At 51.3% G+C, this 18,169-nt stretch overlaps 3 protein-coding genes across 3 annotated transcripts; 2 read left to right on the forward strand and 1 right to left on the reverse strand.

The window, feature by feature from the left end:
• Positions 1-246: 246 nt before the first annotated feature.
• PSMB9 (proteasome 20S subunit beta 9) lies at positions 247-5,247 on the reverse strand. The gene is made up of 6 exons (XM_008693457.2): positions 5,076-5,247; positions 3,019-3,086; positions 2,146-2,277; positions 1,362-1,491; positions 979-1,120; positions 247-424 (listed from the first exon to the last, which is right to left on the reverse strand). The coding sequence occupies exons 1-6, from the start codon at positions 5,103-5,105 to the stop codon at positions 297-299; spliced, it is 630 nt and encodes a 209-aa protein (XP_008691679.1). The 5' UTR covers positions 5,106-5,247; the 3' UTR covers positions 247-296.
• Positions 5,248-5,555: 308 nt separating this feature from the next.
• Positions 5,556-13,476, forward strand: TAP1 (transporter 1, ATP binding cassette subfamily B member). Its single transcript, XM_008693458.2, has 11 exons — positions 5,556-6,302; positions 6,807-6,921; positions 7,073-7,203; positions 7,941-8,146; positions 8,567-8,764; positions 9,799-9,927; positions 10,080-10,268; positions 10,860-11,033; positions 11,481-11,643; positions 11,929-12,065; positions 12,855-13,476. Exons 1-11 carry the CDS (start codon positions 5,705-5,707, stop codon positions 13,065-13,067), a joined length of 2,253 nt encoding a protein of 750 aa, XP_008691680.2. The 5' UTR covers positions 5,556-5,704; the 3' UTR covers positions 13,068-13,476.
• Positions 13,477-14,564: 1,088 nt separating this feature from the next.
• Positions 14,565-17,887, forward strand: PSMB8 (proteasome 20S subunit beta 8). Its single transcript, XM_008693459.2, has 6 exons — positions 14,565-14,768; positions 15,523-15,670; positions 15,832-15,943; positions 16,371-16,500; positions 16,874-17,078; positions 17,558-17,887. Exons 1-6 carry the CDS (start codon positions 14,622-14,624, stop codon positions 17,644-17,646), a joined length of 831 nt encoding a protein of 276 aa, XP_008691681.1. The 5' UTR covers positions 14,565-14,621; the 3' UTR covers positions 17,647-17,887.
• The last annotated feature ends 282 nt before the right edge of the window (positions 17,888-18,169 follow it).

Below are 18,169 nucleotides of genomic sequence, written 5' to 3' on the forward strand. Positions count from 1 at the left end.
TCTTTTGTTTGGGTTATAAGAGATAAAGCTTATAAGCATTTAGCTAATGCTTTGCTCAATGTTTTGGTTGTTGTTATTATTCTTTGAAACTCACAAATCCCCAAATTCTACACCCTTATCATGTATTGATATCTAATGTGAATGAACACATCATGGAAAGAGTATCTAACATCTAGGAGGGAAGAAGCCCCCTCACCTAAGCTTCATCTCCCTGAGCACCCATTTTCCATTGACCATACCAGGTTCTGGTCTGAAAAAGTTTATTACAAAATGACAAAGGGAGGTCTGAGGAGGAGTCACTCATCATAGAATTTGGGCAGCTCATTACCCAAGATTACTTGATGGTCCACACCAGCAGCTGTAACAGTGACCAGGTAGATGACACCCCCACTAGAGCCATCCCGGTTCATGGCTAGAGCAATAGCTGCAGAGGGTTTCAGGGTGGAGAGGGGGAGAGAGAATGAGTTAGCCTCAGAAATCTTTACATTCCTCTCCCATTCATATGCTTACTACCACTCTCAGACCTCAAAACCCATCTCTTGGGGACACATATCGAGTGATGTACTGCTAAATCAACTTAAAAGAAAAGCCTTTATATGTAACACCTCTTGGTACCCACGGTCTCAAAACTCCCACCAGGACTGATTTCAAGTTACAAATAGCTAAATAAGCCGCTCATGAGTCCTTGGATATTTAACAACTGGCTCTCATGAGCTGGCCCAAGCCAGCTCCAGCACTTCCCGATTCTTACAGCAACTGTAGATTTTGATTTGGGTACTCAGAACACTCCTGGTTTCTGCCCTGGGTTCTGGAATCCCATCTAGTTGGGCGTTGTCCTGCTTCCTTTCACTCTCAAAAGTGTGCCAGTTTGGACATTAAATTAAACGGTCACCCATGTATTCCATCGTGTTCCTCACGCTCTACTTCCTTCCCAGGTTTAAAAACCCTCCCCAGGGACCCTTCCGCTTGGTCAGTTACCATTTGTGGTGAAGCTTCTGCACTCCTCGGGGGACATGCCTGGTTTATACGCCGCATCCACATAACCGTAGATATAGGTGCTGCCAGAGCCACCGATGGCGAAGGGCTGCCGAGTCAGCATTCCTCCCAGGGTTCCGTACACCTAGGGGGGCATCTTCAGGTCAGACTACGGAAGCATCAGTCCTCTCCTTGCCACCGAGACAGGCAGGGTATCTCCGTGTTCTGCAATAAAGCCCCACTCTCTCCTACTCCCATCGGTGGAGATGATACTCTGCTTTCAGAGGCGGCGTCCTGGGAACCCATTGCTAGAAGGATATAACCTCTATCTCCCCCCTAGTGTAGTGGGGAACACCAAGGGAGGGGGTACATTGGAAGACATGCACCTGGCCCCCGCCACGTCGGTCCCAGCCGGCAACCATGAGATGCGCAGACAGGTCCTCCCGATACTTATAACTGATATTCCTCACCACGTTGGCAGCAGCCAGAACCAGCGGAGGTTCCTCCAGTTCCAACCTAAGGGAAGTGTTCGTAATAGGGGTCAACAGAATTTCCTGAAGTTCCACCCTCCTGTGCCATTACCATCACCCCTGCCAAGTGACACGTGAAACCTGAACCCGTGGTTGCAACAGTTCAAACTCCAGCTCCTCTGCCACACGGGCAGGGGGACTAGTCTCACACCACCAACTGGTAAGAAGATTCAACGTTCCCCGTCTTTACTCTGTCCCACCCATCCCCCCAATTGTATACCGCTTAGCTGCAAGGGCCCTGCCCCTGTGGGTAAAAGCAGATAAGCTTTACTTCTGCACCAATGACCTCGGTTTCTCACCCGGTAACTTCCTGATAGACGGTGGGCCACATCATCATTTTCTTTCTCGTTATTTATAGTGGGACAGTGATTTACAACGTTCAAGCCATTTTCACATATATCATTTGATTCTCAAAATAACCGTCGGGTGAGGAAGGGTAGGTACTATTAATTATCTCCACTTTCCAGAGGCAGAAACCACGCTGGAGATTCAACTGCCAGTTCAAAGCTAATAAAAACAGGAGCCCAAACAAGAATTTTTTATTTTTCACTGCAGCGCTCCTGGAACGGGACACTGCCTTGGGGTTGGCTGGTTGGGCGAACTCTGGGGAATGTGTACTTGAAGACCCAGAGCCTCATACCCGTGGAGCTCCAGTTGGTAGGCGGCCATGTCAACCATGGCTTGGGCATCAGCAGCGGAACCAGAGAGAGCACAGTAGATGTACTGGTGTAGTGGGGACAGCTTGTCAAACACTCGGTTTACCACCGCCTCTCTGCCAGGAAGAGTCAGCAGTCATCAACATTAGCAATGCCGGAACTGTTAAGGTTAATCATCTAGTGTTTCTCAAATATATTTGACAAGAGAACACCCCCCAAAGCCCATGAAATTTAATACTTGGATTTAAACAGGAAGAACAAAATCATCTCAAATAAATGAAACACAGAAAGTGATTATCAAAATTACTTATTTTCAAGCTTAGATTTTATGATAAAAAAATAGTAAATTGAGAATGATGTTCTTAAGCAATTTTTCTTTGCTATACCCATCTTGAGAAAGTTATGTGTTCTGTGGGACATAAAGTAAGTAATATTGACCTAATCCCACATACTCATTTTGCATATGGGGAAAATGGCCAGGATGGCGGAGACCAAATCAGTTCACCGTGTGCTCGATGAGAAACCAGAATATCTGCTTGGCAGAACCACTTTTTCTATCTCTAAATATAGATGGAAGTAGGGCCCCTGAAATCTTTTGTACCCTATTCTTTTGTACACTATTCTCTTGTACTAATCCCTGCAGGGACAGGCCACATAAGCATTCAGGCCCAGATTCTCCTCCATGAATTCAGGGACCCAAGCACTTGCCCAGTATCTCATTAGAGGGGCCTTTCTGGAAGGTTAACTCAATTTCTGCAAAGCTTCACTTTCTCAGTCTCTTTACGAATGGGTAAGAAAAATCTGTATTTGGGGCCATCGGCTTCCTTCCAGAAGCATGCACCTTGACTGGTACTTACCCCGCAGACACCCGGGAATCGGAACCCACCACAACGCCTCCATCAAACTCCACTGCCATGATGGTAGTCTGCGGAGACGCGGGGGACGCAGTGTCAGAGCAGGACGAGATTTGATTCCCTCATGTTACACATGAGGAAACATTCCCAGAGAGAGGAGGTGACCGGCCCAAGATCATATAGCAATTTAGGACAGAGCAGACTCCCAGTATGGGATATCTCCTCCATCCCTCCACTTTCTTCATCTCCTCTCCCAGCTGCAGGGGAATGTCATAGCTTGGTCCTGGCATAACACAGGAAGAATCCTATCCCTGGGCCCCAACCTCCCTAAGTCAAATCCTTCCCACTGTAAAGACAGAGGTGGCGATGAGGTTCGCAGAGGCAGACAGTTGGTTCAGGGGGGTGCTTCCAAGCACTGGCGGGCGAGGCAGCCCCACAAGTGAGTGACCTCCACCACATGTGCTCGTGGTGCGTGCCAATGTGGTACAGACCCAACACAGAGCAGGTTACTGTGACCTTGGGAAAGAAGCTCAAGTCTCTTTTTGGCCCCTAATTCTCCACCCCACAACCCTTAACCAATTTATTAAATAGCAGAAACAAGGGGCGTGGCGGTTAGCAGGGTCACACATTAAGTATGGAGGGAAGCAGCCAGGAACACAAGATGGTTTCATTTAAGGATTTCTTTTTTTTTTTTTTTTCCCTTTTTTTAAAGTAGGCTCCACGCCCAGCATAGAGTCCAATGCGGGACTTGAATGCAGGACGCTGAGATCAAGACCTGAGCTGAGATCAAGAGTTGGTTGCTAAACCGACTGAGCCACCCAGGAGCCCCTCATTTAAGGATTTCTGATCAAGAGGTTAATAGGTATCTCAGTAGCCAGGGGAAGAGATTTGTACCAAGAGAGAATTTGCCTGGGGAGTTTGAACTCACTTTTTTAGGTCAAGAAAAGAAATTAAAGAAAAGAATTAAAGAAGGTGAAAGGGATAAAGCTACATGATTTCTACTACTGTTGAGTTGGAAGGAGCCTTAAAGATCCTTGGTTCAAAGGGGAAACTGAATCATGGAGGAGGCGATTGGCTTGTCAAGGTCACCCAGAATTAACAGCAGACTGGGACTAAAACCCAGGTCTAACTCCTGTCTCTTGTTGTGACTTTTGCTTCCTATTTCGCACTGCTCCTCTGGCACTGAGGGGCGATTTTCTACCTTACAAATGGTTTTAGTGCATTCTCATCACTCCGTAGGTAAGTTGGCACCCCAGCGCCATTGCCCTGAGCGTGCTTTCTGACATACTCAGTGATCTACCATGAATTGAGGGCCATTGAAAAAGGGCAGCCCCATTCTAGAGGGTATTCCTCCAAAACAAAGCTACCCCCAAGCCAAGACTGGTGGCAGTAGTTTGGGAGCAGAAGCCTGCCAGCCTTGGGCTGCCGACAGCCTCAGTTGCCCAGCCTGGGCAAACGGGTGGGAGTGGGCAGGAAGGACACAGGGAAGGGAACTTGGCAGCCCCTGGCCAGGTGGGAGCCTCCTTGGATCAGGCTGGCGAAGGACATCACCGTCTCACAAGGAACCCCCATTATCAGGACTGGGGCTATGAGTTACCCAGCTACCAGTTTATCAAAGGTCGGTGTGATGGGCTGTCCCTTCTCAATCAGTGCCCATATTCCCCTCGCCCGAGTGCTGTCCTACTTCACCCAGGGCACCATTTCTTCATCAATCTGCACCTTCCCCAACCCCCTCCCTTGATTTAACCAGCCCATCTCTCCAGTCCAGAATTGAAAGCGAAAGCGCTTCAGAGCACCTTCCCCTTCACGCTTCCAGCTAAGACCCAAAGCACCCCCTTCTCCACCGCCTCGCGGGCCCAGTCCCTTGGCGGACTCCTACACGAACCCCTTCAGAACAGAGATGCCCCGTCTTCATCTCAGGGCATCTCTACAAGCACTGGCTGCTACAAACCACCTCCTCACTGTTTCAGTCACCGCATTCACTCCTCGGAGGTTCCAGCGTCTCCCTGTCGCTCCACCTCCTCCACCTCCCTGCTAACCCTTTAGCACAGACTCCTTACCCCGGTGTGGACTTCTCCGACCCGCAGCATCTCGGCGGCGCCTGGGGCTCTGGTTTCCGACCTGGGACCGCGGGCTGCGCGCGCCTACAGCCCCGCGCCTGCACCACGCCCGCTAGGGGGCGCCTGAGTCCTCTCGGTGAGGCTTTGCACCAGGCGCTAACCTACTTGGCACAGATCTGCCCGGAGACAGGTGACGAAGGAGGCTGGGGTCAAAAAGTCCCGAGAAGTGGAATTCGCAAGAGGAAGCAAAGAAAAGGAGGATGACGAGTGTGCGTGGTGGAGAAGGTGGAGCCGCAGGCTGCTCCCCAGAACCTCAGATCTGATTTGCACGCCTTCTCCCAAAATAGTCTGGGCGGGCCACATTCTGAAGCGGGGCGGATCTACGGAGCCCGCTGCCGCTTTCGTTTTCCCTTTCCGCGAAACCGCCCGCTTCTAGTAGCGCGGCCAGAACCAGCCGGTCCTGGGACTTTCCGGGATCCCCGCCTCCGCCCGCCCTGCCCTCCTCTCCCCGCCGCGGGTGTCGGCGCCCTCTCCCGCACAGTCTCGGACAGCATCCGGAACCTCCGGCCCGGCGCGGACACTGGAGAGTCCCAGGCCGGGGCGCGACCTCCGGCAGCACCCACGCGCCCATGGCCGGCACAGGGTCCCCTGGCCCCTGCGGCTGCCTCTGCTCGTCCCGAGCTTCCCTGGCGTGGCTGGGGATAACGCTGCTGCTTCTCGCCGACTGGGTGCTGCTCCGGGAGGCGCTCCCCGGAGCATGCTCCGTGCTGGTCCCCACCGCGCTGCCCCTGCTCCGGGTCTGGGTGGTGGGCCTGAGCCGCTGGGCTGTGCTGTGGCTGGGGGCCCGTGGTATTCTCAGGGCAACGGTCGGCTCCGGAAGGGAAAGCGCCGGAGTCCGGGGATGGCTCGCCGCGTTGCAGCCGTTGGCGGCGGCGCTGGGCTTGGCCCTGCCGGGACTTGCCTTGTTCCGAGAGCTGCTCTCGTGGAGAGCTCCCAGGGATTCCGACAGCTCCAGGCTCCTGCACTGGGGAAGTCGCCTGGATGCTTTCGCCCTCAGTTACTTGGCAGCGGTGCCCGCAGCCGCCATGTGGCACAAGCTCAGCGGACTCTGGGGGCCGGAAAGTCACGGGGGTTCAGGAGACGCGGTGCGCCGGCTTCTAGGCTGCTTGGGTTCAGAGACACGACGCCTCCCGCTCCTGCTGGTCCTGTTGGTTCTCTCCAGTCTTGGTAAGAGAGATGCAGGGGCAGAGGGACGGACACTAGGGGCCTTGGCAGGATAGTAGTAATAATGGTCAGTGAGATCGGTTAGTGCGGGTTCTGGGAAATGTGGATCAGGGGAAGGCGACCGAGCTCTCTGGTCGTGAGATGACTTACTCCAGTGTCAAGGAAAGAGCCCTGGACTGGCTGGGAGTCAGGAGTCCTGGACTCCAGTGTTGCTTCAGGCGTTGCTTCACCAGCCGCCTTGGGCAAGTCCTTTCTTCAGGGCAGCACAGCCTATGACCTCTGGTTTTCCTATGTAAACCTCTGAAGGTCTGGTGGGGCTCAGGGTTGTGAGTTCCAGGGTTCAGGTGCAGAGCTGGGTCCTCAGTGTCCTCTTGCTGCCAGCGCCCTCCAGGATAGAGTGAGGGTTGGAAAGAGTGGGATGGGGGAGAGAGGGTAGTCTGCTTGGAACTGATCTGCTTAGACTTATTTGATATTTGTGACTGATCCCTCCCTCCTCTTCCTCTCCAGGGGAAATGGCCATTCCATTCTTCACCGGCCGCCTCACTGACTGGATTCTACAAGACGGGACAGCCTCTGCTTTCACACGGAACATAACGCTCATGTCCATTCTCACCGTAGCCAGGTCTGGGGGCTGAAGATGGAAGGCTGAGAATGGGGGGTCCTGAAGAAGAGGGATCTGGACGTTGGGGCTGCTGTCCAGTGTGCACTTCTTTGGGACCTTCTCTGTGTCCCCTGAACACACCCTGATCCTTCTCCCCCCCCCCCCCCTCTAGTGCAGTGCTGGAGTTCGTGGCTGATGGGATCTATAACAGCACCATGGGCCGTGTGCACAGCCACTTGCAGGGAGAGGTATTTCGGGCTGTCCTGCGCCAGGAAACAGAGTTTTTCCAACAGAACCAAACGGGTGTGTCATGAAACTCTTTCATTATACATCAGTATACTCTTTATTTTCCCCATATATCTTTTACTTACAACCTTGATCTTTCTCTCTCTTTCTCACATAGTCATTGTCATTTCTTATTCTTGATATACCTCGAGTATTATATTCTTTACCTTCAGAAAAACCTAGTTTTTCCATCTAAATTTCCATGAATTTATCCCTATGTGTTTATTTAGATAGAAACTATAGAATTTCAAACCTGGAAATATTGAGATCCCAGAGTCCAACTGCCTATTTTGCAGAGAAGGAAGCTGAGGCCCGGACCCTAAATGCTGAAACTGGCATGGTCACATATGATAGAGATGGGCTTGGGGCTAGAGCCCAGTACTCAGTAGAGTTTTCTGGACTGCTTTCTAGCAGCACTCTGTTTTTCTCCAGCTCTGTTATGCGACCAGCTTAAGCCCTTCTTGCCTCTGTGTGCAGCTGTGTGTGCTCTTTAAGGGACAGAAATGTGCCAGAGAAATGGAAATTCACATGGGCATCAATTTCTTTATGGTTAAAATGAAAGTCTTTGGCCACGTGTTTCCTCTCTAACACTCATTCTCCCTGCACTGAGATCCCTAAACTCCCCTATCCCCCTTACCTTGTTTTCCTCAGCTTTCGGCCCCCTTCCCTTGGCTCCTCCCCCTGGCTCATTGCTAGTCCCTCTCACCACTCTGAGCCGCTCATTCATCCACCCTCTTCTTCCCAACCCCTGGCAGGAGCCATCACTTCTCGGGTGACGGAGGACACATCCACCCTGAGTGAGTCTCTGAGTGAGAAGCTGAGCCTACTGTTGTGGTACCTGGTACGGGGGCTGTGTCTCTTGGGGCTCATGCTCTGGGGGTCACTGTCCCTCACCATGGTCACCGTGGTCACCCTGCCTCTGCTTTTCCTTCTGCCTAAGAAGCTGGGAAAACGGTACCAGGTATGTCTGGGGAGTTGCCTCACCCTACACAGACCTTCATTTCCCAGTCTGGGTGGAATTAATTCCTCTCAGGTTTCTTTCCTGGCACCCTCACTGGTTCCCCATCTTCACGGGACTCCCTGTCCCTGCAGCCCATGCTGCCAGACTGCTCAGTGTTGAGCTCCATACTCTCTGTGTCTTCTCTTCTAATTTCTGCCCACAGTCTGTCTTTACGAACATAAGCACCAGTCTCAAGATTATGATTCCCTATGACCCTTCTGCTCTGTACCCCTTCGTATCCAGGAAGAGTAACTGTGCCCCTTTCTCTTTCCTTCATGCATCTGCCTCTTCTCACCTTTAATCTCCAACTAGTAACTCAGGTACTAGTGTCCCTGATGGTTCCCCAACCCTTTGTGACATCTCTTGTCCATGTCTCCACAGGTGCTGGCAGCCCAGGTGCAGAAATCTCTGGCAGAGTCCAGCCAGGTGGCCATTGAGGTGCTGTCAGCTATGCCCACAGTCCGGAGCTTTGCCAACGAGGAGGGTGAGGCCCAGAAGTTTAGCCAAAAGCTGCAGGATATGAATACCCTCCACCAGAAGGAGGCTCTGGCCTATGCAGTCAACCTCTGGACCACCAGTGTGAGCATCTGGAGATGCATGCCTATTCCCTTGTCCCTGAGATGCCTCGACTCCATTCCCTTTTCCATGACCCTGCTCCACACGCCTCCTCCCCTGGGCAATGGTTGGTTCGGTGTTCTCATCCTAGCAACCTGGGGCTCAACCTCTCAGTGTTCCTACCTGCCTCGGTCTTTTTAGACCTGCCGGATGGCTTCCTGTCACCATGGTACACAGAATCCATCCAGCCCCCTTTTTAGGAAGGTGCCGTGTCTTTCAGTCCTTTGCCTCTTAGGCAGCACTCAGGCATAGAGTCCTGCGCCTGGCCTGCGCCATGTTGGGACTCTGTGGATGTGCCAGTGAGAGCCATGGGAATAGCAGAAGCCAAGGATGAGGGGCATCTCTATGTCATTGAAAGAGAACTAGAGGAGCATTCAGGAATTCCCGGCTCAGCGCTGCCATGTAGTAGCTCTGTGATCGTGGGCTAGTAACTTACTTTCTCTTGAGACTGTTTTCTCATTTTATTTTTTAATTTGTAACAAAGATTTATTTATTAGAGAGAGCAGGGGGAGGGGCAGAGGGATAAAGAGAGGGGAAGCAGACTCACTGCTGAGCAGGGAGCCCGATGACTTGGGGCTCAGTCTCAGGACTCTGAGATCATGACCTGAGCTGAAACCAAGAGTTCGATGCTCAACCGACTGAGCCACCGAGGCGCCCCTGTTTCCTCATTTAAAAAAGTTGGAATGATATAACCTTGTTTATAGGGTTCTTGCTATGAATATTGGATGACATTATATTCATTTAAAGCCTTTTATGTAGAGTGCTCTGCAAACAAGTGCTCTGCACACAAGGTGATAGTGGTGATTGGGAGGACAGTGATGACTTCTATGACGTAGCTGAGCAAGACTCCGTGGAGCCTCCATGGCGCATGCTCCTTATCTCTGCTCTTACTTGGCCAAAAGGGACTTATAGCTCCATAATGCTAATGAGTCTAGTGCTTTGCACCTCCCCTCTAGATTTTTCATGCACAATCCCTTTTCTCCGCGGTCTTTCCACAGATCTCAGGGATGCTGCTGAAGGTGGGAATCTTGTACGTCGGTGGGCATCTGGTGACAAGTGGGGCTGTAAGCAGCGGCAACCTTGTCACGTTTATTCTCTACCAGATCCAGTTCACTTCAGCTGTTGAGGTGAGAGCCTTCCATTTTCACGCCCCAGTGCTTTCCTTCTTAGGTCCCCTCACCATCTGTCACCTTCCTTCCATTCTTTACCCTTCCCCTATCACATCGCCCTGGCAAGCAGAGCTGTTCTCCCCTTCTCAGTACCCACCCCTCCCCTCCAGGTACTGCTCTCCACCTACCCCAGTGTACGGAAGGCCGTGGGCTCCTCAGAGAAAATATTTGAATACCTGGACCGGATTCCTCGTTGTCCTGCCAGTGGTGTGTTGACTTCCTTAAACTTGGAGGGCCTTGTCCAGTTTCAGGATGTCTCCTTCGCCTACCCAAACCGTCCAGATGTCCCAGTGCTGCAGGTACCAATCCTTGTTTTTCACCAGCCTCACTCTCATCTCTACCATCCTAAACTTTCTTCCTGCCTTCAGCCTGCTTAACGCGACGTACAGATAGACCCTTCCTAACCCCTCAAAGGCAAAGCCGAGCGCCGTCTACTCCATACAACTGACCCAAACTCAAGGACCGGTTTGGATTTGTAAGGAGAATGGGAGAAGAGGCTCTCAGGGAGAAGGGTCTCACATCCTAAGGAGCTGCTGAAGCAAAATCTGTCTCTAGTCTTCTATCTTTTCCTTTTCTTTCCGTTTGTCATTTAGAATGTGATTTCCCCTGTTTTCTCACGGTATTTGATATCAGGTGTGACACATTGGTGCTTGCTCTTTGCTCTGATCTTTGCCTCACCTTCCATCTCTACTTCTTGGGGAGCTATCATCCCTGAGGGACAGAAATCTATGCCTGTGGGAGAATAGAAGTTGCTGTATTTCCCCATATTTCCCCCTTTCTTCTCGGGGGTAAGACATCATGCTATGTAATAAGACAATGACAGCCTCAAGGTTAGAGGCCTTAGTCTGTCTCTTATTTATTTATTTTTTTTCTGATTCTCTGGCCTCCAGGGCCTGACATTCACCCTACGTCCCGGTGAGGTGACGGCACTGGTGGGGCCTAATGGCTCTGGGAAGAGCACAGTGGCTGCCCTGCTGCAGAATCTGTACCAGCCCACCGGGGGACGGCTGCTGCTGGATGGGCAGCCCCTTCCCCAATATGAGCACCGCTACCTGCACACACAGGTGAGCAAGAAGATGGCGGTGGGGGAGGGTATGGTGGGGGGGAGGGCAGGGACATCACTGAACAGTCTAACGGAGCACTCTGAAAGGAGAACCAGGGAATGATAGAACTTGGGTGGAGATGGGGTGTAGTCAGGAGAGAGTGTGTGTTATTTTGTGATATGCTTTCAATAAAGATTTCGAGTCGTCATTCTCTAGATAACTATACTCCTGTGTTCCTTGTTCTCTGACTCTTTTTTTTTTTTAAAGATTTTATTTATTTATTTATTTGTCAGAGAGAGAGGCAGTGAGAGAGGGAACACAAGCAGGGGGAGTGGGAGAGGGAGAAGCAGGCTTCCTGCTGAGCAGGGAACCCAATGGGGGACCACGACCTGAGCCAAAGGCAGACGCTTAACGACTGAGCCACCCAGGCGCCCCTGTTCTCCGACTCTTCATCATATTTTGTCCTAGGTGGCTGCAGTGGGACAAGAGCCGCAGCTATTTGGAAGGAGTTTTCAAGAAAACATTGCTTACGGCCTGGTCCAGAAGCCAACTATGGAAGAAATTGTAGCCGCTGCAATGGTGTCTGGAGCCCATGGTTTCATCTCTGAACTCCCTGAGGGCTATAGCACAGGTGCTCTTTCAGCTCGTGTCCTCACCCGGACATCTTTACTGAAACCTTCATTCTGTAGTTCTTTCCAACCCACTGACATCAGTTTGAAGTTGTAGGATCTTGTTCCTATGGCTTCTTCATGCTCACATCCTCAGAACTCGGTCACCTTTCCAGAACCTTCCCTATCCAGGGGCATCCATCCATCCTTGGTGTGTATATGTGTGTGTGTGCCCTCGTGTGCACACAGGCAAGCACGTGAAGGCACATGTGGTTATCCAGCTCTCACCTTGGCTCTTGTCTCTGCAGACGTAGGCGAGGCTGGGAGCAAGCTATCAGGGGGTCAGCGACAGGCAGTGGCCTTGGCTCGAGCACTGATCCGGAAACCACGTGTACTCATCCTGGATGATGCTACCAGTGCCCTTGATGCAGACAGCCAGTTACGGGTGAGAGGGACATTTTGTTAGTGACTACACCCCCCCAAAGTCTTCCATCCTTCATTCATCCTATGTTATTGATACTAACATAATTATCCAAACCAGTCCTTGCAATTTTCAGTTCCCAAAAGCTGCTCCCCAAGATGCTTAGAACGAAATCAAAGACACGATCTACAGACGCTGCATCTTTGAAGCCAACATAAGAAGATCATCCTAATAATATTTTTTTCCATCCTAATAATATTAATATCAATTGAGCTTTTACTCTTTTACTATGTGCCAGACATGTGACTAGGCCCTCTCCATGTATTATCTCACTCATTTATTCATCCTGAACGCCTGTGAGCTGGGCATTGTTATCCTCATTCTACAGGTGATGAAAAGGGGGCGAAGAGAGGCTGAACGACCCGCTCAGTGTCACTGAGCTGTTGAGTAGCAGAGCATAGACCCAAAGTCAAGCCCGCCTGACTTGAATGCTCATGCTTTTTACCACTAAGTTGTATTTCTTCAAAATAGAATGTAAAATTCCCAGTTTATAGGTAGAAAGGAGAGACTGTTCAATACCCTTCACTCTTTTCTTATAGGTTTCACCTTAGGGCTCTTACTTTTATCCCACTGTTGCTACCGCATGTAAATAGTCCTTCACAAATAAAGTTGGACAGAGCAGCACTCAGAATGAGAATCTTCAGCTCCTCGGGGTTGTTGGCAGAGGCGGTAGTGATCCTGGTGAAAGCTTTCTGGGCTCTGGAAACACAGGTGTCTCCCTGGGCTCTTGACAGAGTCTGTATCTTTTCTCAGGTGGAACAGCTCCTGTACAGAAGCCGTGAGCGGTGCTCTCGGTCGGTGCTTCTCATCACACATTGTCTCAGCTTGGTGGAGGAGGCTGACCAAATCCTCTTTCTGGAAGGAGGCACCATCTGTGAGGCAGGAACCTACCAGCAGCTCATGGAGAAGAGGGGATGCTTCTGGACCATGATACAGGCCCCTGGCGGGCCAGGAGCTCCAGAATGAAAGACTTCTCAGACCTGCACATGCCGTGTCCCTCCCTTCTTTTCTCCTCTCTAGTGGAGAATTTGGGAACAAATGGCTGACCGAGCTGCACAGTAGGCAGCTGTTTCTAGGAGGAACGACATCCTAGAATCTGGCTCTCTAGCTGATGCCAGAAAATCTGCCGCAAGTGTTCCCCCTTCTCCAAACTCCTCTTGATAATGCAGATTTCTTGGAAGAAAACGGGGTTTAGAACTCCTTAGTGTAACTGGGTTCAGAGCCAGGGTTTTGGTGTGGAACCCTGGAAATGAGAAGAACTTTAGAATATACAGAAAGGGGGAGATGAGCTACTTTCCAATATGACTAAAGTCATATGCTGGCCCATAAACACACTCTGGATTCTTGATATTTATAATAAAACTGGTGTTTTGTACTGTGGTTTCTCTTGTTTTCAGCGCACCAAATGGCTCCCTCCTCCAGCAGCCTCAAGGCGTCACGGTCCTAAGTGAGCCATATCCTCCCTTAAGTTTTCTGTTTCCTATGGTTGCCCCCTCCACTTTCCCATGCCCCCATGTCCGCCCCCGAGGATGAGCCAGAGCGGGATACAGCACCCTCCAAGCACTAGCAGCTGCAGTGCGGAGCCCTGGCCTTTTTGAGGGGGAAAATGGAGGTCGAGCGTAGCTAGAGGAAGAAGCGCATGGCGCTCCGACCGAGAAACTGACTTTACCACCGCCCCCGCCCTGGTCCTTTCCCGAAGAGCTCACCCCGCTCAGAAGTGACACCTGCCGGGGTAATTTCAGCGTAGTGGGCGGGGTTGTCTAGTAAATCTCTTCCATTCTGGGAGGGCCTCGGTATGTGACGTCAACAGTTGCCGGGCAGTTTAGGCCAACACAGGTTGCAAGGAGAGGCGGAGTTTCGAGGAGTTTCTCCGCTGTGCTCAGTCGAGCAACAGTCTGGCAAGCAGGTGCGGGCCGAAAGGGCGGTTCTTGTGGGTGGCTATAGAGGCCCTAAGGGACTAAGTCGAAGGATTCGGAGACTGCGCCCTCTCCTTGGTGCCTCCTTCCCCCACACACTGCGGGGATATTCTGTTGCGGGTTGCCTCAGAACCTGTCCTCAAGAATCACTGCCCGCACGTACTCCTCTTTCTCCCACTTTTATAAAATGATGCTCCTGTGAACCCCAAGCCCCGGAGGTGAAACTATTCCCAGCTTCTTGCTGACTTGCAGCTTTCTGGTTGAGGCTAAGCCTTTAGACGATACAACCCCATACCCACGTCGTAACTCTTCCAGAAGATACCCGGAGGCGTGGTGGTGTCTCTCCCTGGAATCTCAGCACCAAGGGGGCTTTCGAAGCCGCGCCCTCTCTTTCTCCTTTTCTTCGTCACCTATTGTTTCCCCAACAAACGTAAGGGCGGAGCAGAGAAGCCTGTTCCCAATATGATATTCCTGGTCGCCAGCCGCCCACTGGCCTCTTCTAGGAAAGGGCAGGGGGATGTAGAAAACGTTCTGGTTCCCTCCCCTTAAGGCTGCAGGCTTTCGCTTTCGCTTCCTCCGACGATTTTCTGGGTCCTAGGCGATAATGGCGCTGCTGGAGGTGTGCGGAGCCCCCCGAGGGCTGCGGAAGGATTGCGCTGTCCCGGGCCTGGGAAGCCACCTTCGCTCGGACCCTGGACACTACAGCTTCTCTCTGCGGTCTCCGGAGCTCGCCTTCCCCCGGGGAATGCAGGTCGGGCTGTAAAGAGAACTCGGAGTTGGGGGGAGACGGGGAGGAGGGCGCAGAGGAAGGGAGGGTCACCCTTGAGACTACCCAGAGGCCGGGAAAGCCAGAGGGGGCCATCCTATAGTGAAGGAGAGCCGCGTCCAGGGCCCGGTGCCAGGGAGGAGGCCACGTGGGAATCGGGGGCTGACCGCCTGAGGGTTAGAAAGTACAGATTAGGGTAAAGAGTTAGAGGTGTGGTGGAGGGAGACAAGAGCGCTTTCCTGCCAGTTCTCCCTCATACACGAATCACGAAGCCTTTCTCCCGGGGCTCTCATGTGCCTTGGAAAACCGGGGAACTTGGACGGTTAGCCTCCACTCAGCCGCTCAGTGTTGTGGGTCTTGGCTCAATCACTTCGTCTAGGTCTGGGGCATGGCTTCTGTAAAATGGGGATATTATTAATAAAACGTGTTGTGAGTGTTAAATGACCTATGAATGGGAAAAATGCCATTAAAGTCGCCCTTAAAATGTTTACTTATGGTTGACATTGATTTCCTCTCGTATCTATTGTGCTGGAAGATGGAAAAGATGGGTGTCATGTGCTGCTTCTTTTCCTTCTCCCGAGTCACATCCTGCTAGAGATTGGTTATTAACTGTTCCAATTTTAATGGTTGCAGAGTTTCTGCCCATCTCCTCACTCCCAGACTCTTGTAAAGCCTTTCCTGGAGCCCTGTGTTTCAGAAATTTTCAGTGCCCCTTTCTCTGCCTTTTCTCTCTCATTAGCCCACTGAATTCTTCCAATCCCTTGGTGGGAATGGAGAAAGGAACATTCGGATTGAGATGAACCATGGCACTACCACTCTGGCCTTCAAGTTCCAGCAAGGAGTGATTGTGGCAGTGGATTCTCGGGCTACCGCTGGGAGTTATATTAGTGAGTGTGTGTGTGTGCCAGCAGGCAGAATCTGGGGAGCTGGGCCCCTCTCTCAGCAGGAGCCCACCATCTGCATCAAAGCAGAAGCAAATACTGATTTTGGACACACAGGGAGAGCTGTGGGGTCAGTTCAACTCTCTCAAAGCTCCATCTTCTTCCAGGCACCTCAAGGGTTAACAAGGTGATTGAGATTAACCCTTACCTGCTTGGCACCATGTCTGGCTGTGCGGCTGACTGTCAGTACTGGGAACGTCTGCTGGCCAAGGAGTGCAGGTAGGCCAGGCCTCCTATCTATCTCCTAAGCCCAGTGGTCACTCGCGGACCCTGGAACCTCCAGATCACTGTCACTCACCCTTTCCCTCTGTGCTAATGCAGTGTATCACAAAACAGCCTTCTGGTGATTAAAAAACGTTCTCCCAAATCTCAGCCTGTGCTCTTGGTGCAATGCAAAGATAAGTTGTTGGGTATTTAGCACTGACGTCATCAATCCTGGTGGGACGGTGTCATTTACTAGGATTTCTTTATGTGGTTTAGATACTTCAAATTCCAAATCTCTCCCTGATCCTTAGATCCTACAAAACCATTCTTCTGAAACGCTTATCTCTTTAATTATTTCCTGCACATCAAGTGGGCTGCTCCGGGAGCTAGCCTTCCCCTGCCACCTCTGAGTCCGCTGCCCCCACCACCCTGTTGTACCCAGGCTGTACTATCTGCGGAACGGGGAGCGTATCTCAGTGTCAGCAGCCTCCAAACTGCTCTCCAACATGGTGTTCCAGTACCGGGGCATGGACCTTTCCATGGGCAGTATGATCTGTGGCTGGGATAAGAAGGTGGGTGCTCTCCATTCCCCCTATTCCCGCACAATGGATGAGAGACTGGCTTCCCCTTCGTACACTCCCACTCCTTCCCTATGAGATGCATGGCACATAGAACACTGGGTTATAGAACCGTTCCAGCATATCATGGACTATTTCTGGGTCCAGAGGTGGACCATTGTTTCATAAGCTTGTTCCTTTGAATAAAATAGCTGATTCCAACTTTTTTCCCTTAAAGTTCTATGATTGTTACTAAAATGCTGTGCTGGTTCAACCGTTCCTGGGTAATTCTTATTCTTTTAGCCACTTTTTATGGCTCACGCTTGAACCTGTATGTTACTAAAAACTCCCTCCCAACTCTGACTGGGAAACATGTTGCTTCCTATAGGGTCCTGGCCTCTACTATGTGGATGCAGATGGGACTCGGCTCTCAGGAAATATGTTCTCCACTGGCAGTGGGAAAACCTATGCCTACGGGGTCATGGATAGTGGCTATCGGCCTGATCTTAGCCCTGAAGAGGCTTATGAACTGGGCCGCAGGGCTATTGTTTATGCCACTCACCGAGACAGCTATTCTGGAGGTGTTGTCAACAGTAAGAGACCAATGCTACCACACCCGTGGGTGGGGAGGGAAGGGGGATTTGAGATTGGGAGAGTTAGAGGGGACAGAGTGGTAGGGAGGAGGTCTTTTCTTTTCTTTCTTCCTTTTAAAGATTTATTTATTTATTTGAGAGAGAGGGAGCAAGCGAGCATGCGTGTGATGTGGAGGGGGCAGAGGGAGAGAAACTTCAGGCAGACCCTATGCTGAGGGCGGAGCCCGATGTGGGTTCGATCTCATGACCCTGAGATCCTGACCTAAGCCAGAACCAAGAGTCAGAGGCTTAACCGACTGAGCTGCCCAGGCGTGGGGAGGAGGTTTTCAGCATCCAAAGAGGGGCATTGAAGCTCCGGTAATCAAGTATGTGTTGAGTGTGTGTTTGGGACTATGTTATTTTCACCTTCCACATAACACCATGAACCGGAACTTGCTGGAGCGAAGGGTGACTCCATGTTCATTCTCCTTTGCTCACAGTGTACCACATGATGGAAGATGGTTGGGTGAAAGTGGAAAGTACAGACGTCAGTGACCTGCTGCACCAGTATCGGGAGACCAGCCAGTAACAGCGGTGGCTGGGCACGCCTTTTCCGGCAATGTCTCGCCAGCCAACTCAGGAACCTGGGCTAGCTTACACCCCATAGGAAATGGGAGCCTTAACCTGGGCCCTGAGGGAGAGAACTAGTGGCCAGTGGGGGTAGGATGGAGTTCATCCTATTGTGTGTTCTCTGTTTCAAGGAGCGTTCCCCCTACCCCAACCTCTGGGTGCCCCACTAAGCACAATAAAAGAAAACGGTTATAAATGTCTCTGTGTTGTGGCTGAGTGGACTTGGGGCTGGGGCTGTTGTGAGGAGGAGGGGGCAGGAAATAGAGATGCTTTCTCTGAGAACAGACATGAACCCCAACCTAAGAAATGGGGCCTCACCAAATATTTCTGTTGGATTTTCCTTCCACACTTGTCTCTCCATGCCCCCAGGAAGGCCTGGTCAAGGTCTGTGGACACATATGTGCGATTTGATTTATTTTAGGGTCCTTTTTATCGGGACACAACCTGAAGACTCCTGTGTGGTCCATTGTTAATGGTTTGTG

This window comes from Ursus maritimus, unplaced genomic scaffold (genome assembly GCF_017311325.1).
Source record: "Ursus maritimus isolate PB19 unplaced genomic scaffold, ASM1731132v1 scaffold_30, whole genome shotgun sequence".
Taxonomy (NCBI): domain Eukaryota; kingdom Metazoa; phylum Chordata; class Mammalia; order Carnivora; family Ursidae; genus Ursus; species Ursus maritimus.